The sequence below is a fragment of the Salvelinus alpinus genome, chromosome 11, assembly GCF_045679555.1.
Source record: "Salvelinus alpinus chromosome 11, SLU_Salpinus.1, whole genome shotgun sequence".
Lineage (NCBI taxonomy): Eukaryota > Metazoa > Chordata > Actinopteri > Salmoniformes > Salmonidae > Salvelinus > Salvelinus alpinus.
Window position 1 is genome coordinate 24,302,275 of NC_092096.1, and position 22,110 is coordinate 24,324,384.

General features: G+C 44.1%; 1 protein-coding gene across 1 annotated transcript in view; it reads right to left on the reverse strand.

Annotated features, from left to right (window-relative positions):
• The window catches only part of col7a1l (collagen type VII alpha 1-like), an 87,615-nt gene extending 70,273 nt beyond the window's left edge, over positions 1–17,342 (reverse strand). The window contains exons 1-5 of the mRNA XM_071332151.1: positions 17,050–17,342; positions 9,496–9,700; positions 2,571–2,751; positions 1,990–2,149; positions 841–934 (exon numbers count right to left, since the gene is read on the reverse strand). Of these exons, the coding sequence (XP_071188252.1) occupies positions 841–934; positions 1,990–2,149; positions 2,571–2,751; positions 9,496–9,571 (511 nt within the window). The 5' untranslated portion in view covers positions 9,572–9,700; positions 17,050–17,342. The remainder of the gene's footprint in view (positions 1–840; positions 935–1,989; positions 2,150–2,570; positions 2,752–9,495; positions 9,701–17,049) is intronic.
• Between the last annotated feature and the right edge of the window lie 4,768 nt (positions 17,343–22,110).

Consider the following 22,110-nt stretch of genomic DNA (forward strand, 5'->3'; position numbering starts at 1 on the left):
TATGTACTGCATGTCTATGTACTGCATGTCTATATACTGCATGTCTATGTACTGTATGTCTATGTACTGTATGTCTATGTACTGTATGTCTATGTACTATATGTCTATGTACTGTATGTCTATGTACTGTATGTCTATGTACTGTATGTCTATGTACTGCATGTCTATGTACTGTATGTCTATGTACTGTATGTCTATGTACTGTATGCAGTCACACATGTGTAGATAGGTCATGGAGTGCATGAAGTGTAAGCAATATGCAGTACTTACACTTACGGATGCACAGTGACTGATACACATCACACACGTAGGCTCAACACACACATAATCACACACGTAGGCTCAACACACACATAATCACACACGTAGGCTCAACCCACACATAATCACACACGTAGGCTCAACACACACATAATCACACACGTAGACTCAACACACACATAATCACACACGTAGGCTCAACCCACACATAATCACACACGTAGGCTCAACACACACATAATCACACACGTAGGCTCAACACACACATAATCACACACGTAGGCTCAACACACACATAATCACACACGTAGGCTCAACACACACACAATCACACACGTAGGCTCAACACATCACACACGTAGGCTCAACACACACATAATCACACACGTAGGCTCAACACACACACATAATCACACACTTGCAAATGCACGCAGGCACAAGCACACACACTTCAATGATATACCATGAATACCACATTCATTTTTCACCTAAGGCACAGCAGATAGGTAAGCTGGATAGAATCTCCAGGACGCTGCAGGGATGTGGTATGAATATACAATCACAGCGTTCCAGACTCACCCACTGCATATATAGAGATCCCACTGTCTGTGACAGCCTTGGCCGGCCCATCCACCTGGTCATCCGAACGGCCGTTTGTGATCAGGACAGCAATCTGCAAACATGGAAAATCTAATCAAACTAGCTCTATGTTACAAATCTACAACTACAACCCGTATTTGCTGCAAGGGTCTTTCCAATAGTGACACACAATTGCATAGAACTAGACAAACTAGACCCGCCCTAAGAGGAAATACCTAAATTAGTATTTTCAATAGAAAAATACAATAACATAGAAATAGACTAACTAGACATGTTGTCATAGGAAATATGAAAATTTGTATTTTAAAAGCAACACACAATAGTATAGAACTAGATTAACTAGATCTTCCTTCGTAGGGAGTACACTTGCCCTCATTGGAAATACCACATTACCATGCGTTCAAAAAACAAGCCCTGTCCTTAGAGATATTTGACATGTTTTAACTCATAATTGCATGCATAATGCAATAACGCAGTGTGAAACTTAAAACACTGCGGAATGATAATTCCCCATTATGAAAGATTCACTGGAGTTCGTCGAAAGTTAAGGCCCCAATTGATGGGGGTGGGGGGAGAGTGTAAGGGGGATGAGGGGAGGAGGGGGTGAGAGCACATCAATATGCACCTGATGTGGCTATGGTGTGTGTGCTCAGCCTTCTGAGTGATAAAATCAAATATGTCAGCCTAATCCTGCTCTCTTTCTCTGCCACATCAGCTGTGGTTCAGCATGACTTGCAGTGTGTGTGTGTGTGTGTGTGTGTGTGTGTGACTTGCAGGGCTGCGAAGAATCTCAATGACTGACATGTTATACCAGGTGCAGCTGGGATAGTGCAGTATAACACTTCAAGGAGAAGTGCAGTTGCTAACAGCTGCTGAGGGGAAACGGCTCAATATGATGTCCGGAACGGAGCAGATGGAATGGCATCAATCAACTGGGAAGCATTTGTTTGATGTATTTGATACCATTCCACTGATTCCACTCCAGTCATAACCACGAGCCCGTTCTCCCCAATTAAGGTTCCACCAACCTCCTGTGGTTGCTAACTATCAGATCTCACAACACCTGGAGAAGTGCTTAACTTCCCAGGAACCACATCTAGAAATCTCCTGAGATGCACAGTAGTTAACCTTGGGGGTGTTGTCCCTGATGATAGCCGCGCTGAAGACATAATCCACCAGGAACTGGAGGGCGTCACCCGTTCGACTGGCCCCGCCTTCAAAGGGGAGGTCCTTTACTGCCCTCAGGACCTCCTCGAGACTACTGTAGTCTGTCAGTGCGATACGCATCCTGAAGACAGAGAGAGAGCGAGAGAGAGAAAGACAGAGAGAGAGAGAGCAGAAGAGTCATTCCTGGGTTGATCAGCCTGTCTAGACTGATCAGCAGTGAGGCTCTATGGAGCCTAACAGGGCCTACTACAGACAGAGCAAAAGTCCCTGAGCTTCTTTGCAACTCTGGAGTGAAGTCAGGAAAAAATCTTTAGGAATTCACTGAAGATGTTTTAGACAAAGCCAAAGCAGTAACACTAATTATTGGCTGATTGAAGACTATGACTAATTAATTAGTTAAATTAGGTGTACCAAAAGCCTGCAGGGTCAGATTTCTTACCCCTGGGGAGAGGGGTAAAGGAATGTTTATGCAAATACATAAATGTTCCTAAGTAACCTTTGCGAAAAACATTGCCCAACCCTGCAGACCTAGCCATATAGACCTGGGTATATCTCCGTAGACGGTGACTCCAAAGCGGATGCCCTCGGACCCCACCACGCTGTCCTGAAAGGAATTAATGATGGCCGAGATGAAGTCTTTAACCCTGGAGAAGCTGGTCTGGCCCACGCCCCACGACTCATCCACCAAGAACACTAGGTCTGCAGGCTCCGCCGTCCGACATGCTGGGGGAAGAGCAGATATATGACTGGTTTAGTGTTGCAAGATTCCATTCAATTTCCTATAATTCGGGTTGGAGGATTCCAGATTTCCTACAGGGATGTCTGTATATCAGTCTGTATTCAGCATGAGAAGATGTACGTCTCTGCATCCATTCCATTGCATCTTTTAGTTGAGTGGGATTTCTCTCAGCCTCGGGGAACAATAAAGGCCAGATTAACTGAGCGTTGGCACCTGTTCATTTCAGAAGAGAAGACAAAACAAAGAAGAAAAAGAGTGTCTTTATTAAAACTGAATTCCAAAGCCTTCTCCTTCATTTAATGTAGCTTGATTTCACCTATTGTTCCTCTCATGCTTCTCCTTCATTTAATGTAGCTTTATTTCACCTATTGTTCCTCTCATGCTTCTCCTTCATTTAATGTAGCTTTATTTCACCTATTGTTCCTCTCATGCTTCTCCTTCATTTAATGTAGCTTGATTTCACCTATTGTTCCTCTCATGCTTCTCCTTCATTTAATGTAGCTTGATTTCACCTATTGTTCCTCTCATGCTTCTCCTTCATTTAATGTAGCTTGATTTCACCTATTGTTCCTCTCATGCTTCTCCTTCATTTAATGTAGCTTTATTTCACCTATTGTTCCTCTCATGCTTCTCCTTCCTTTAATGTAGCTTGATTTCACCTATTGTTCCTCTCATGCTTCTCCTTCATTTAATGTAGCTTGATTTCACCTATTGTTCCTCTCATGCTTCTCCTTCATTTAATGTAGCTTGATTTCACCTATTGTTCCTCTCATGCTTCTCCTTCATTTAATGTAGCTTGATTTCACCTATTGTTCCTCTCATGCTTCTCCTTCATTTAATGTAGCTTGATTTCACCTATTGTTCCTCTCATGCTTCTCCTTCATTTAATGTAGCTTGATTTCACCTATTGTTCCTCTCATGCTTCTCCTTCATTTAATGTAGCTTGATTTCACCTATTGTTCCTCTCATGCTTCTCCTTCATTTAATGTAGCTTGATTTCACCTATTGTTCCTCTCATGCTTCTCCTTCATTTAATGTAGCTTGATTTCACCTATTGTTCCTCTCATGCTTCTCCTTCATTTAATGTAGCTTTATTTCACCTATTGTTCCTCTCATGCTTCTCCTTCATTTAATGTAGCTTGATTTCACCTATTGTTCCTCTCATGCTTCTCCTTCATTTAATGTAGTTTTATTTCACCTATTGTTCCTCTCATGCTTCTCCTTCATTTAATGTAGCTTTATTTCACCTATTGTTCCTCTCATGCTTCTCCTTCATTTAATGTAGCTTTATTTCACCTATTGTTCCTCTCATGCTTCTCCTTCATTTAATGTAGCTTTATTTCACCTATTGTTCCTCTCATGCTTCTCCTTCATTTAATGTAGTTTTATTTCACCTATTGTTCCTCTCATGCTTCTCCTTCATTTAATGTAGCTTTATTTCACCTATTGTTCCTCTCATGCTTCTCCTTCATTTAATGTAGCTTTATTTCACCTATTGTTCCTCTCATGTTTCTCCTTCATTTAATGTAGCTTTATTTCACCTATTGTTCCTCTCATGCTTCTCCTTCATTTAATGTAGCTTTATTTCACCTATTGTTCCTCTCATGCTTCTCCTTCATTTAATGTAGCTTTATTTCACCTGTTGTTCCTCTCATGCTTCTCCTTCATTTAATGTAGCTTTATTTCACCTATTGTTCCTCTCATGTTTCTCCTTCATTTAATGTAGCTTTATTTCACCTATTGTTTCCTCTCATGCTTCTCCTTCATTTAATGTAGCTTTATTTCACCTGTTGTTCCTCTCATGCTTCTCCTTCATTTAATGTAGCTTTATTTCACCTATTGTTCCTCTCATGTTTCCTTCTCTGTGAAACCAGAAAAGGATCAACATTTTCAACTGGTACAAATACTGTCTAAATCAAGCAGCAACTCAGCTGTTTCTGTCCACGCTCCAGGGTTTAACCTTTATTTTACACGTTCTCATTTACAGCAACAACCTGCGGAATAGTTACAGGTGAGAGGAGTGGGGATGAATGAGGCAATTGGAAGCTAACAACCATTAGTGGCGAAAATGCAAAACTGACCCACAATCAGCATCTCTGGTGCCAACTTCACCCTGCTCCTCTCCAAACAGTTACCCCATTCTACCACAAGGTGGCAGTATGTCTCCATCAAATCGGGAAGGGGATACCTAGTCAGTTGCACAACCTTCCGCATTTAACCCAAACCCTCTGAATCAAAGAGGTGCAGGGAGCTTCCTTAATCGTCGTCATCGGTGCCTGAAGAGCAGTTGTTATTGGGGGTTAACTGCCTTTCTCAGGGGCAGAACAGCAGATTTTTACCAGAAATCTTTCGGTTAGTGGCCCAACACTTTTAACAGCTAGGCTACCTGCCTCGGCAGGTAATACATTTCCGTGGCCAACCTTCTGCTGTCACAGACAGCGCACCACAAGGCTCCTATGAATGTTTAATGGCACACAGGTGAGGCGTTGAGACCATCAATATTCTGAGCAGTCCAGCAATAACATTTTAGTACAGCGAAGAGGAAGGCTTGGAATAACAACATAAACAGCCTAAAGTGGGGCCAGCCCCCGCGTCCGCTCAAACACACACCGGGCGGTTGAATAGGTGTTGGGTCTCTTTGCATAACCACACACACTTGAACAGATGCACACCTGTTTGCATGGTAACGGATATAAATGTGTGCGTTTGTGGCGGACACACCCACTATATGAACCGTATTACTTGCCATATTAGCCACACACACTCTCTCTCACACACACACACACACACACACGCACCACACACATACGAACAGTCTACACACACATTGTCCCTGTCAGTGCCCCAGTATTACCGTGACAGAATAGATTACAACAGGGAATAGACGATACGGTCCAGTGATTGTGCTCTATGTGATAACTCAGCTTCTCTCCTTTCCCCTTGTCCTCCCTCGCTTTTCTCTCCTCTTTTATCCTACCCTTCTTTGGCCGCCATCCCAGGATTCAGCGGGGGTGACATATGTCCCGGCTCAACGCGGACCAGCACTCTGCTCCTGCTCACAAAACTATATCCTCCATTCTACAGTCAGGAGACTAAGTATCACAGGGAACCGTTTTGCAGACTACACCACAAACTGCCTCCACTGCCTCTGGCCACATTGCCATGTCATGGAGTCTGTGACGCATGCTAAAACTTTTACAGGTCATGGGAAACGACAGTGTAAGTCATGACTGAAAACAGTCAAGTCAAGCTTCACAGAGGCAGTAAACCACGCCAGGGCACGGAAAGTTCTTCCATTAGTTTAGTGTAATATGTCATGTCAGTGTGAACTGTTTACCCTCCAAATGGAGGAAGAGAACTATGGAACACAGCAGCAGAGAAACAGCAAAGAATACATTTACATTACATTACATTTAAGTCATTTAGCAGACGCTCTTATCCAGAGCGACTTACAAATACACTGACAGATTGACAGACAGACAGATTGACGGACGGACAGACAGATGGACGGACTGAAGGATTGGCGGATGGACAGACAGACTGACTGACTGACTGACTGACTGACTGACTGACTGACTGACTGACTGACAGACAGACAGACTTAAGGACGGACCGACAGGCAGATAGACAAAAATATGGGAAAAATGTAAATTGTCCAGACAGAGAGACTGACCGACAGACAGACAGACAGAGAGGAAAAATATAAATGATCCAGACAGAGAGACTGAGGGGAGAAGATCAATTGTCCAGACTGTATACTGTGTCTGTACTGGCAGGTGAGAACCACATGTCTAGAATTGCTAGACAACACATGGTGAAGGGTCATTATAGTTCAGTACCTGTCCACTGTAGTCTACCTAGTTGCTGCATATCATCATCTAACAATACAGTCAATAGTCTATTCATTCTTCACTACGTTCTAATATTGGAACATAATAACTTGGATCCTTGTGTGAATCTTTGACTGAGCAGAACAAGCCCCAAGAATGACAACAGTTACTACTCCAATGGTACTTTTCCATACAGGCTATAGTCTTGAGTTGGTTTCTCTAGTTTCAACACAGCTGCCAGCCAGGCAAAATTCCATCTGCACACCATCTCAGTTCTCCTTTGGGAAAATGGTAACATTCAAAAATATTTAAATGCATTTAATCTCACAGAACATGAGAGTCAGTGATGTTGGTGTTTAAATCAAGCCCACTCTAAAGCTTTCTGTCAGTCAAACACCGTAAGCATAGAACTATAGTACTGGCTGACCGGGACTCAACCTCAGCACCTTAGCCATTACACTGAAACGTCAGAACCTCTCAGCGAGGTTGTTCGGTGTTGCACAACTGTTGTTTCATTCCAATAGTTGGAAAGTTGCATCACTGGCTGCCAATCAGATTCCACCCCGAGAGTCAATCTTAGCCAGTTGATTGGCTAATTGAACCTTCCATGGCATCCAAGAACATCTGAAGCTGTGTACAGTACACCTCTAGCAGACATGCATTTGATTTAGCTTGGAGTTTGCACTTTTGGGACTATGCCATTGGTTCCGATGTACCGGACAAACCAAATGAAGCCCAGCTAAAGTATTTGAACAGATTTGACATATGTATTTGACCCAGGTGTGATGTACAGTACCAAACCTAAGGCCAAGATTTGACAGTGAACTGTAGTCTGACAGATAGTTGTGAACAGGAGGCTCCCAGATGTTCAGAATGCCCTGTCTAAAGATGGAAGAGTGACTGAGTCTGCATCACTGTCTACCTGCCTAGTCTATCCAGATGTCGAGACATACTGGACATACAGACATTATTTAGTCTAGCACTTGTGTCTGAAACAGATAGACGGAGCATGAGAGGAAGAAAGACAGGATGGAGAGAGGAGAAGAAGGACAGGACGGAGAGAGGAGAAGGAGTGGACGGAGAAAGGAGAAGAAGGCCTTGACGGAGAGAGGAGAAGAAGGACAGGACGGAGAGAGGAGAAGGACAGGACGGAGAGAGGAGAAGGACAGGACAGAGAGAGGAGAAGAACGCCGGACAGAGAGAGGAGAAGAAGGACAGGACAGAGAGAGGAGAAGAAGAACAGAGATAGGAGAAGAAGGACAGGACGGAGAGAGGAGAAGAAGGACAGGACGGAGAGAGGAGAAGAAGGACAGGACGGAGAGAGGAGAAGAAGGACAGAACGGAGAGAGGAGAAGAAGAACAGGACGGAGAGAGGAGAAGAAGGACAGGACGGAGAGAGGAGAAGGAGGACAGGACGGCGAGAGGAGAAGAAGGACAGGACGGCGAGAGGAGAAGAAGGACCTGACGGAGAGAGGAGAAGGAGGACAGGACGGAGAGAGGAGAAGAAGGACAGGACGGAGAGAGGAGAAGAAGGACAGGACGGAGAGAGGAGAAGAAGGACCTGACGGAGAGAGGAGAAGGAGGACAGGACGGAGAGAGGAGAAGAAGAACAGGACGGAGAGAGGAGAAGAAGGACAGGACGGCGAGAGGAGAAGAAGGACAGGATGGAGAGAGGAGAAGAAGGACAGGACGGAGAGAGGAGAAGGAGGACAGGACGGAGAGAGGAGAAGAAGGACAGGACGGAGAGAGGAGAAGAAGGACAGGACGGAGAGAGGAGAAGGAGGACAGGACGGAGAGAGGAGAAGAAGGACAGGACGGAGAGAGGAGAAGAAAGACAGGACGGCGAGAGGAGAAGAAGGACAGGACGGCGAGAGGAGAAGGAGGACAGGACGGAGAGAGGAGAAGAAGCACAGGACGGAGAGAGGAGAAGAAGAACAGGATGGAGAGAGGAGAAGAAGGACAGGACGGAGAGAGGAGAAGAAGAACAGGACGGAGAGAGGAGAAGAAGAACAGGATGGAGAGAGGAGAAGAAGGACAGGATGGAGAGAGGAGAAGAAGGACAGGATGGAGAGAGGAGAAGAAGGACAGGATGGAGAGAGGAGAAGGAGGACCTGACGGAGAGAGGAGAAGAAGGACAGGACGGAAAGAGGAGTAGAAGGACAGGACGGAGAGAGGAGAAGAAGGACAGGGCGGAGAGAGGAGAAGAAGGACAGGATGGAGAGAGGAGAAGAAAGGACAGGACGGAGAGAGGAGTAGAAGGACAGGACGGAGAGAGGAGAAGAAGGACAGGACGGAGAGAGGAGAAGAAGGACAGGACGGAGAGAGGAGAAGAAGGACAGGACGGAGAGAGGAGAAGAAGGACAGGATGGAGAGAGGAGAAGAAGGACAGGACGGAGAGAGGAGAAGAAGGACAGGATGGAGAGAGGAGAAGAAAGGAAAGGGTAAGTGGGTGGTGGGGAGACATAGAACGAGATGGAGGGAGGGATGGAAAGAAGGAATGAGAGGAAGGGTTGGTGAGATACGGGGAGATAAGTAGAACAGGTAGAGAAATGGTGAGATAAATAAGGAGGAACAGAGACAGAGAGGGAGAGAGACAGAGAGAGACGGAGAGAGAGAGGGGGAGAGAGAGGGCGAGAGGGGAGAGGGGGAGAGAGAGAGAGGGAGAGAGAGGGGGAGAGAGACAGAGAGGGAGAGAGACAGAGAGAGACGGAGAGAGAGAGGGGGAGAGAGAGGGCGAGAGGGGAGAGGGGGAGAGAGAGAGGGGGAGAGAGACAGAGAGGGAGAGAGACGGAGAGAGAGAGAAACAGAGAGAGATGTTGAGAAACTGAGGAAAGGGAATGATCAGGAGAGAAATGGTGAGAGGGATGGAGAGAGAGAAAGAGAGGTCAAATCCAATACCTTCTGCCTGTTCAGTGACCACCTGGTGGGAGAGAGACAGGAACAGCAGAAAAATCCACAAGCAGGAATGGCCCATGCTCTGTCCTCCTTCTCCTCTTTTATCCCTCCTTCTCCTCCTCTTCTCTCCTGTTCCTGGTCCTCTCCTCAGATCTCCTCCGACAGATCCACTCCTCTTTAAGATTCAGCTCAGACTCTTCTCTCTTTTCTGAAAGCAACAAAGTGAAACAGTTAAACAAGGCCCATACATGAGTGTTTCCTACACAACACTATCACATGTTGAATCAGATTGATCCCAGGTCAGCATGTCAGGTCAGAAGGAGGACATCCTCAAGGTCTGAGGGCCTTGGCCTTAGAAGTCTCAGGTAGGGCTATCTCTTAGTGAGAGTATGATTCCCGATAATATCTGCTACACTTCCATATACCTATATTCAGCTGACTCATTTGTTTCCTCTGCAGGAATCAACACCCTCCTCTAAGCAGCTGAGAACCATCACAATAGTCAAATATTCACAAAATCATATCAAAGCCACGCCATTTCAGATGGTGAATCCCGCACATCCCTTTCAGTAGCTAACAGTCAGTGTGCTGTTTCACACAGTTGAACATGGCTACCACATTGTGGACCCCTAACGACTGTTCACTTTGGAAGAAGCCTGGGCGATCAAGGCTTCGCGGCAGGACTCCTATTTGTGCACATGGCCATGAATATACTCCTGTCTACAACACGTCACTACCAAGGTTGTTACTATGGAGACTGTTGACAGCTCCCTTGAAACAAGCTAAGCAATTAGGCACAATGAACATTCACCATCTCACAGTGAACACTAATATATTAAATCAACACCGTGCTCTAAGCAACTGAAAACCATCGCGATAGTAAAATATTCACAGTATTCATGAAATCATATCAAAGCCATGACATTTCAGATGGTGAATCATGCAGATCCCTTTCAGTAGATAACAGTCAGTTAACTACTATATGGGTCTTTTTCCTGACAATGTGACCTGATCAAATGATGAGATAAAGTTATAGCCTATAACTAAGGCCCAGATTTTCCCCAAGTCTACTTCCTGGTCCTGATCATTATATTCCATATAGTCTAAACTGCATAACCATCCCCTCAGAATCAAGGTCATCTGGAATGGGAGCCATAGCATCTACCTCGGCTTTGAGGCATACCTGGCCTGCCACGGTCCCCCAGACCAGAACACCTATCCTGGGGAAGAGATTAGTCGAAGCCTTCTCCCACTCATAGCCCTGGAACTCGCATACCAGGTCTGATTAAACCCTGAGCTAGGCTAAGACACCATAGCTAATTGTTTGTGTGTGTGTGTGTGTGTGTGTGTGTGTGTGTGTGTGTGTGTGTGTGTGTGTGTGTGCACTCTATAGCAAATCTGTAATAGAACCATGTGTGTACAATCGATATCCTCCTGCCGACCAGCGTGCGTGCGTGCGTGCGTGCGTGCGTGCGTGCGTGTGTGTGTGTGTATGTTGTGTTTGATCGCGACACCAAAGAAAATCTGTAATAACAGACATCCGTGTCCAGTCCTTATCTCCACCTGTAGGTGCGCATTTGTGTCCACATGTGTGTGTGTTTGTATGTGTGTATTTGTGTGTGTATGTGTGTCTGTATATCTGTGTGTGTGTGTGTCAGCATTTCTTTGTGCGGTCCCTAATCTACAATCTAATAGATAGCAAGTTCTCTGTGACCAGACCATGAAATATGGTTTCCTTTGCATTAAAATACATGTCACGGCCATGCACTATAGCAATACATTTCAAAGAGGAGAAGTGTGTCTGGTGAAAACCTAAGCATTCCTCCCAGTAATCAGGTCTGAGAAAGGGTACGTATTAACTCTCTATGAAGGTAAATTGGGTCTGCTTTCCAAGGTTAATGATTGTTTCCACCAATCTCTCCCTTCAGGAGACTTGCACACGCACGCGCACACACACAAACACACTAAAACGTGACTGCGCACACACAAACACAAACACACACTCCCTTCAGAAGAGAAAGTGCATGCATTTCAGGTCATGGAGCCCCAGGAAGGAGAGCGCAGCCTCAAGGCTACTCTACATTTCAGGCCAATTGGAATGTTCTATCTGCTTTGCTGACGTGACATTAAAGGTGCTTCTGCAAAGACAACGCTTCAGATACATTTAAAAGACAACATTTCTGATCCTTAAGAGTCTGTTGACGCACCCCCTGCGTCAATCTAAGTAACATAATGAGAAAAGTTTAAACTGGAGATATCAGGGTTTTTATGGGCTGCACCTCAATCCATCCACGTATGTCGGCCTTCCTCATCTGCGCTGGGAGGTGGCCGAGTTACAAAGGGGTTCTAAAATATCAAATAGCTAAATGATCCATGGTATGACCGTCTTAAAACAATTCCATGTGTCAGCTTAGTAAAAGCCTCCCAAACGGCTTAGACTATTAGAGGTTTTAAAAGGCCAATAGATTAGCTAGGGTGAGGTTGTGATTTTAGATGGCATTTATAGTATCTCTGTATTTTTGCCTTTCCCTACAGTAGGTGTGTGTGTGTCAAGTCTGTCTTAGCTCAGCTAGTAAATACAGATACCAGATAGAGCTACACCTCCCCCTAAACCTCTCACCCCATCTCTGAATCTCTGCATCACTCTATCAAAACATCCATCCCTCCATCAAAACATCAATCAAAACATCCATCCCTCCATCAAAACATCCATCCCTCCAGCAAAACATCAATCAACACATCCATCCCTCCATCGAAACATCCATCAAAACAGCCATCCCTCCATCAAAACATCCATCCCTCCATCAAAACATCAATCAAAACATCCATCCCTCCATCGAAACATCCATCAAAACAGCTATCACTCCATCAAAACATCAATCAAAACATCCATCCCTCCATCAAAACATCCATCCCTCCAGCAAAACATCAATCAAAACATCCATCCCTCCATCGAAACATCCATCAAAACAGCCATCCCTCCATCAAAACATCAATCAAAACATCCATCCCTCCATCAAAACATCAATCAAAACATCCATCCCTCCATCAAAACATCCATCCAGGCATCCATCAAAACATCCATCCCGGCATCCATCAAAACATCCATCCCTCCATCAAAACATCCATCCCTCCATCAAAACATCAATCAAAACATCCATCCCTCCATCAAAACATCCATCCAGGCATCCATCAAAACTTCCATCCCTCCATCAAAACTTCCATCCCTCCATCAAAACATCAATCAAAATATCCATCCCCCCATCAACACATCCATCCATCAAAACATCCATCCATCCATCAAAACATCCATCCCTCCAACACAACATCAATCAACACATCCATCCATCCATCCCTCCAACACATCCATCCATCCATCCATCAAAACATCCATCCATTAAAGCATCCATCCCTCCATCATATTATCTATCCCTTCATCAAAACATCCATCCATCAATCAAAACATCCATCCCTCCATCAAAACATCCATCCATCCCTCCATCAATCAAAACATCCATCCATCCATCCATCCCTCCATCAATCAAAACATCCATCCATCCATCCATCCATCCCTCCATCAATCAAAACATCCATCCATCCCTCCATCAATCAAAACATCCATCCCTCCATCACAACATCAATCAACACATCCATCCATCCATCAAAACATCCATCCCTCCATCAACACATCCATCCATCCATCAAAACATCCATCCATTAAAGCATCCATCCCTCCATCATATTATCTATCCCTTCATCAAAACATCCATCCCTCCAAAACATCCATCCCTCCATCAAAACATCCATCCATCCTGCTAGATGACCTCTCTAGACCCTAGATCAACTTCAGGTAAAAATGAAATCCGAACATTTTCCCCCATAGTTTTATTTCACAGCAGTTTGAAGGCCTGGCCAGATAACGTCAGGGCGTTCGACTGTTTGAGAGGCATGTTGAGTTTACAGCCACTCAGATGGGAGAGCTGCCAGAGGTTACACAGCATACCCAAAAGATACACAACACCTCTCCATTCACATACCAATCCAAGCCAGTCCTGTCTCTGCTTGTATCCTGCTACATACTTGACATGTTAAAGTGTAGAAACTTGAAGTTGTAGAAACCTGACATCAGCTTGCAGATGTAGGATCTTAATTTGGGCAGTTTGCTACAACAGGAATATAATCCTGCAGCAACAGGAAATTATTATGAGGAATTATTATGTGGATTGTAATAAATTTACATTTTTGTTGGGGTTGATACATTTCTCGTTAGGGAAAATTAAGTCTGAAATTTAAAAGTGAAAATTACAAACTTTTTTAAACTCAAATACACTACAAGTTAGAACATTCTCAACAACAAAAGAGTGATCAAATTAAGATCTGACATCTGTATATCATAGTCACAAGCCACAGACAGTAAGGCAAACTGGTTTGCAACAAGAGCATACTTTTACATTAAGGGCTGGTTTTCCGGACTCTTCTTCCTAGACTTAAAAAGCTCAATGGTGAGTCTCCATTGAAAGTTATTTTTTCCTCTCCAGGAGTGGGCTTATTCTGGGTCTGCCTTCTGAGTCATCTGCTGAATAAAGTGCATATCTCTGTGTAAAGTAGATTTATGTACTAATCATGGGTTGGTGGTGCACGTTGCAGAGTTGGAACTTTCCCTACATCTTCCCCAAGTCAGACAGTGAAGACATCTGTAGCTCATTGCAGACATAGTAAAATGGTTAGAGTGTCAACTGATGATCCCTGGGGTCACAGGGGAGAAAATCAAAGATGGCGGCTACTTCACAAGGGGTCAAAGCATGTGTTAGTCAATAGGACCCTCTGCTTCTTTCAACTTCACCAATAGAACCCTCTGCTTCGTTCAACTTTACCAATAGAACCCTCTGCTTCGTTCAACTTCACCAATAGAACCCTCTGCTTCGTTCAACTTCACCAATAGAACCCTCTGCTTCGTTTAACTTCACCAATAGAACCCTCTGCTTCTTTCAACTTCACCAATAGAACCCTCTGCTTCTTTCAACTTCACCAATAGAACCCTCTGCTTCTTTCAACTTCACCAATAGAACCCTCTGCTTCTTTCAACTTCACCAATAGAACCCTCTGCTTCTTTCAACTTCACCAATAGAACCCTCTGCTTCTTTCAACTTTACCAATAGAACCCTCTGCTTCGTTCAACTTCACCAATAGAACCCTCTGCTTCTTTCAACTTCACCAATAGAACCCTCTGCTTCTTTCAACTTCACCAATAGAACCCTCTGCTTCTTTCAACTTCACCAATAGAACCCTCTGCTTCGTTCAACTTCACCAATAGAACCCTCTGCTTCGTTCAACTTCACCAATAGAACCCTCTGCTTCGTTCAACTTCACCATTAGAACCCTCTGCTTCTTTCAACTTCACCAATAGAACCCTCTGCTTCTTTCAACTTCACCAATAGAACCCTCTGCTTCTTTCAACTTCACCAATAGAACCCTCTGCTTCTTTCAACTTCACCAATAGAACCCTCTGCTTCTTTAAACTTCACCAATAGAACCCGCTGTTTCTTTCAACTTCACCAATTATCCAGATATAATACTTGAGCTAAGATTGATTAAGCTGCCCAATACAATGGAACCAAATACTGTACATAGTCCCGAAAGTGCAAACTCCAAGCTAATTCAAGCGCGCTTCAAATACTTGCAGGCATGTGAAAGTACTTGACATATTATGTACTGTACTGACCCAGGTCTGCAATGATGTAAATGTACACTTCTATGGACTCTTAATCAGCAATGGACCAGGCCACACTCTGAAGATGCAGAAGGGGCATTTCTGCAAAGGCTACACTCACAAACAGGTAAGCAGCACTCAGCAACCTCTGACAACGTCCCTGCAACGCTCTCACAATGCAATCACTTGTGTCCAGCCTGGCAGCCTCACCTCACCACTGGAGAGGGTATTGTGTCTGTCTGGCCCCAGTTAGTGTATTACAGCTCAGAGTGGATTAAAGGTAGAGGACATAAACATGGTCTCTCTCTCTCTCCAACTTAATTTCTCTTTCGCTACCACTCCCCTGCTATCTCTCCTATATAATACTCCATCTCTCTCTCCATGTGGTACCACATGCCCTACAAGTCCAACCGCATGTCAGCTATTTCTACATAATGACATTTTCCACATCACAGAGGATTATCCCTGCAGGTGTGAAATTGGGAGCAGTGAAAAGGCATACACACAAACACACACACACACACACACACACACACACACACACACACACACACACACCCACACACACAAACAGACACACACACACACACACACACACACACACACACACACACACACACACACACACACACACACACACACACACACACACACACACACACACACACACACACACACACACACACACACACACACACACACACACACACACACACACACACACACACACACACAGAGACATAGGGTAGAAACACAAGCGTGTGTGTGTGTGTGTATGCCTCAAGCTGTAGTATCTATGTGATTCCCAGAAATTGGGATATGTAGTATTATCAAGATAAACATGCACACAAAATACACGTGCACGCACACACACACATATACACGTGCATGCACAAACGCACACATACAATCCTTAATATTAAAAAGTAATGAATCATTAAGATTCCATTTTATCACCACTTCCTAATGCTAGTTATTCTATACAGACATGTCTTTACATGGGGAGTGCCCTATAGTACACTCCAGTCTCATCACATTATGCTCCAGCTCTCAGACACAACAGGGACCTTCATGTGCTCCTGCTATCTAGAACCTTTAAGGGTTCTTCGGCTGTCCCCATAGGATAACCTTTTGAATAACCCTTGTTGGTTACAGGAAGAACCCTTTTGAGTTCCATCTAGAACCCAGTCTACAGAGGGTTCTACATGGAACCAATCAAAGGCTTCTTTGACTGTCCACATAGTAGAACACGTTTTGGTTCCATATAGAACCCTTTTCTATATGGAACCAAAACGTGTTCTACTATGTGGACAGTCAAAGAAGCCTTTTTTGTAAGAGTGTTCCTGTGCAGGCACCACCTCTACACCAGTGTGGATGTGGCAGTAGCAATCCAGGTTATTTGCTTTAATGCTACAATGCACTTTCCTCTTCCCTCAGACATTATGTTTAAAAGAGTAATGCTGGGAATGCAATGAATTCCTGAGCATAAAGTGGGGGAAAAGCTCCTTAAACACATTATATAGATATAAATGCTTCCATTTTCTGCCAAAGCCTTTTCAGCTGCATTAGCTCTGCTAGTTTCTCTCTCTTTGAAAACTATATTGAGTGGAACGGCACGTTCAGAAAATAACAGTTTCCAAATTTGTTCCACAATTACCAGACTGTAGCTGGGTGTTAACTTTAGAACTGGCAGAGACAGTGGGTGTCTCCCAGATTACACCCTATTCCCTATATAGTGCACTACTTTTCTAATCAAATGTAGGTAACTATATAAAGAGTAGGGTGCCATTTGAGACATCGTGAAAGTCGTGGCCCACTCACAGAGCCCCTAAAAGCTTCTTGCTTACCTCTCCAGGGAAAGGACACATCCTCTTGTTCTGGCAGCTGCTGCTTGATGCTCTCTACAGGTTGCCAGGTTGTGAGAGAAGAAAATCCCTGAGAAAAAGTTTAGAAGTGCCCACAGGGGAGGAGAAAGAATCCGAGATTGTATTGTATTACGTAAAATAAGTAGTTGCAACACTCACATACAGTAGATTGTGTACTGTGTGTGAGAGAAGGAGTGTGTGTGGGTAGGTAGAGTGAATGAATGAGAACAGTTAGAGAGGGGGTGTGTGGAGCTGCTGTAACCTGTTGGCTCACTCTCTGACAGAGAGAGCGAGAGAGAGAGAGAGAGAGAGAGAGAGAGAGAGAGAGAGAGAGAGAGAGAGAGAGAGAGAGAGAGAGGGTGTTATTTATGTGTGTGTTTCTTGACCCTGACAGGAATGTATTACTACATTTTACCTCCATTGACTCATCCTCTGTCTTTCTGCTCCCTTCTTTCGCTGTCTCTCTGCTCCCTTTTTCTGGGTCTCTCTGCTCCCTTCTTTCTCTGTCTCTCTGCTCCCTTCTTTCTCTGTCTCTATGCTCCCTTCTTTCTCTGTCTCTCTGCTTCCTTCTTTCTCTGTCTCTCTGCTCCCTTCTTTCTCTGTCTCTCTGCTCCCTTCTTTCTCTGTCTCTCTGCTCACTTTTTCTGGGTCTCTCTGCTCCCTTCTTTCTCTGTCTCTCTGCTCCCTTCTTTCTCTGTCTCTCTGCTCCCTTCTTTCTCTGTCTCTCTGCTCCCTTCTTTCTCTGTCTCTCTGCTCCCTTCTTTCTCTGTCTCTCTGCTCCCTTCTTTCTCTGTCTCTCTGCTCCCTTCTTTCTCTGTCTCTCTGCTCCCTTCTTTCTCTGTCTCTCTGCTCCCTTCTTTCTCTGTCTCTCTGCTCCCTTCTTTCTCTGTCTCTCTGCTCCCTTCTTTCTCTGTCTCTCTGCTCCCTTCTTGCTCTGTCTCTATGCTCCCTTCTTTCTCTGTCTCTCTGCTCCCTTCTTTCTCTGTCTCTCTGCTCCCTTCTTTCTCTGTCTCTATGCTCCCTTCTTTCTCTGTCTCTCTGCTCCCTTCTTTCTCTGTCTCTCTGCTCCCTTCTTTCTCTGTCTCTCTGCTCCCTTCTTTCTCTGTGTGTTCCTAAAGATGATAAGAAGGAATGGACAACACTGGATTTTCCACAATTAGTCTCAGACAGAGTTGTATAGCATTGACAGCAGGAACTATGCAGTACCTAAGGATGAAAGCACCTGTGTGTGTGTGTGTGTGTGTGTGCGTGTGTGTAATCGTGCATTGGAGTCAATGACAGACATTTACTGACGTTTCTAGTAAGGATTTAGCCCTAGGAGACCCTCCATGGAGCAGGATCAGTGAACTAGCCAGGTGACACTCATACATATCCAGAAACCACAGTCCCACTTCATTAATACATGTATGACTCTTTCCTCAGCCGTAGCAGTCAGATACATCTTCCTAATCTAGAAAACCAACAGTTATTGTTAATCGAAGCTGGTTAAACAAAGAGTTATACAGATACAATGCATTATTATCAGGGAATCAAGGAATTCTCCACGTCTGGTTTCTTCCTTTCAGGGAGGTGTTGCTGCTTGCTCTTTGGGGGTCTAGGCTGGGTTACTGGGTTACTGGGTTACTGGCACTTTGGGAATAATATCTTTGGGTAAATAAGGTTTTAATTTGATTTGGGAACCCAAATTAACTTCAGGAGAGCTGTAACAGTATGATTAACAAGAAAACACAATGAAATACAACAGAGAAATCTACTGTAGCAACACTCATCCCAATGTAATTTATACCTGCATTTACATTGTAGTCATTTAGCAGACACTCGTATACCACGGGTATGACATTTATTTTTACTGCTCTAATCACGTTCGTAACCAGTTTATATTAGCAATAAGGCACCTCAGGGGTTTGTGGTGTATGACCAATATACCACGGCTAATGGCTGTATACAGGCACTCTGCGTTGCATCGTGTGTAAGAACAGCCCTTAACCGTGGTATATTGGCCATATACCACACCCCCTCATGCCTTATTGCTTAAAGAAACCTCTGTGTAAAGGCCATATTCCCACGCATTAAATCAGCAAAACAGGAATCTACACTATCTTCAAAAATTCCAGAGGATAAAAAAGTTAACAAATCAATCAAGTTTTGATGAGCAGCTAACCCTTTCTGCAGGATGCTGTGTTTGACAAGCCGAGGTAGATCAGTGAAGTCATCTTTAATGGCCGACTGCAGGAATGGGGCTACTGGGTTTATAGGGGTTCGCCAGCTGTCAGCCATGACACGCTATAACTCAACACATACTGGTCACAGACCCTGACGGAACCTTCTCTCTGGCTGCGTCCTAAATGGCACCCTATAGGTCCTATTCAAAAGCAGTACACTATACAGTGGCTTGCGAAAGTATTCACTCCCCTTGGCATTTTTTCATATGTTGTTGCCTTACAACCTGGAATTAAAATAGATTTGAGGGGTTTGTATCATTTCATTTACACAACATGCCTACCACTTTGAAGATTCAAAATATTTTTTATTGGGAAACAAACAAGTAATAAGACAAAAAAACGGATAACTTGAGCGTGTATAACTATTAACCCCCCAAAAGTCAATACTTTGTAGAGACCCCTTTTGCAGCAATTATAGTTGCAAGTCTCTTGGGGTATGTCTCTATAAGCTTGGCACATCAAACTACTGGGATTTTTGCCCATTCTTCAACGTAAAACTGCTCCAGCTCCTTCAAGTTGGATGGGTTCTGTCACGACTTCGACCGAGGCAGGCTCTCCTTCCCGTTCGGGTGGCGTTCGGCGGTCGTCGTCACCGGCCTATTAGCTGCCACTGATCCTTTTCTCCCCCTCCCTATGTGTTTATTGGGCGCACCTGTTTTGTATGAGGGTTAATTAGTTGGTCTTATTTAATCAGCCGGCATACACGTTTCTTTGTGCGGGATTGTTTGTATGTAAGTTGGTGTTGGTTTTGTGCTTCATGTTTCTGGACATTATTCATTCCCCACGTGTCTGGGGTAGTTTATTAGTGTACACCCAGTGTGTTAGTAGGGAGGCCTAGTTTGTCCGTGTTCATTAAAGAACATTTGTTTTGCAATTGCTGCTCCTGCGCCTTTTCCTTCACACTCCGACACCCAGGCCTTACAGGTTCCGCTTGTGTACAGCAATCTTTAAGTCATACCACAGATTCTCAATTGGATTGAGGTCTGGGCTTTGACTAGGCCATTCCAAGACATTTAAATGTTTCCCCTTTAACTGCTTTAGCAGTATGCTTAGGGTTATTGTCCTGCTGGAAGGTGAACCTCCATCCCAGTCTCAAATCTTTGGAAGACAAACAGGTTTTCCTCAAGAATTTCCCTGTATTTAGAGCCATCCATCATTCCTTCAATTCTGACCAGTTTCCAAGTCCCTGCCGATGAAAAACATCCCCACAGCATGATACTGCCACCACCATGCTTCACTGTGGGGATGAGGTTCTCGGGGTGATGAGGTGTAGGGTTTGTGCTAGACATAGCGTTTTCCTTGATGACCAAAAAGCTAAATTTCAGTCTCATCTGACCAGAGTACCTTCTTCCATATGTTTGGGGAGTCTCCCAAACATGTTTTTGCAAACACCAAAGATGTTTACTTATTTTTTTCTGGCCAATCTTCCGTAAAGCCCAGCTCTGTGGAGTGTACGGCTTAAAGTGGTCCTATGGACAGATACTCCAATCTTCGCTGTGGAGCTTTGCAGCTCCTTCAGGGTTATCTTTGATCTCTTTGTTGCCTCTCTGATTAATGCCCTCCTTGCCTGGTCTGTGAGTTTTGGTGGGCAGCACTCTCTTGGCAGGTTTGTTGTGGTGCCATATTCTTTCAATTTTTTAAGAATGGATTTAATGGTGCTCTGTGGGATGTTCAAAATTTCTGATATTTTTTATAACCCAACCCTGATCTCTATAACCCAACCCAATACCTTTCCACAACTTTGTCCCTGACCTGTTTGGAGAGCTCCTTGGTCTTCATAGTGCCGCTTGCTTGGTAGTGCCGCCTGCTTAGTGGTGTTGCAGACTCTGGGGCCTTTCAGAACAGGTGTATATATACTGAGATCATGTGACAGATCATGTGACACTTAGATTGCTCACAGGTGGACTTTATTTAAATAATTATGTGACTTCTGAAGATAATTGGTTGCACCAGATCTTATTTAAGGGCTTCATAGCAAAGGGGGTGAATACATATACACGCACCACTTTTTAGTTTTTTATTTTGTAGAATTTTTTGAAACAAGTTTTATATTTTTTTATTTCACTTCACCAATTTGGATTATTTTGTGTATGCCCATTACATTAAATCCAAATAAAAATCTATTTAAACTACAGTTTGTAATGCAATAAAATAGGAAAAACACCAAGGGGGTGAATACTTTTGCAAGGCACTGTATAGGTAACAGGGTTCCATTTGGGATGGGACCTTTGTCTCTCAGCATCATGGGTGACGCTACAAAAACTGCTCCTATTTAGATTCAGTGAACCACTTTGGATTTGACTTTAGCTGTTAAAAACATGAAAGTCATTCAGTCTAATGCACGAGAAGCAGAAAAGGACAAGGAACATGCTGATTTCCATCTTATCACAGATGTTGATATTGGAAAAGTACACCCTCTATATCCACATCTATTGCCCCTCTGGTTCAGTGGTCCCCCATATCTACAGTAGAGGTCAAATAGCCTGGCTATCCTGGTTTATTTTATGGGTCACCTTGCACCAGTGAGAATACCGAGATCCTTTATGATTTAGAGGCCTATGTTAATGACCCATAGCGGTACTTGGTGAAGTAGCGAGCTGGACAGGAATTGGGGTAAAGGTAGCCATTAGCTAATGTTTGGTGGTGTTAACAGTGTCCTGTAGTACAACTTGAATGAATGACTCCTGGGCTACACAAACCAAAGACACTTCTATTTTCTACTAAGATTTGAGGAGGCCAGACGTGTAATTTTGTACAGTAGTGTTACATCATCACGCAGTTGGCTGAGTTCAAAGTTCCTTAGTTCTGGGCAAGAGCTGTA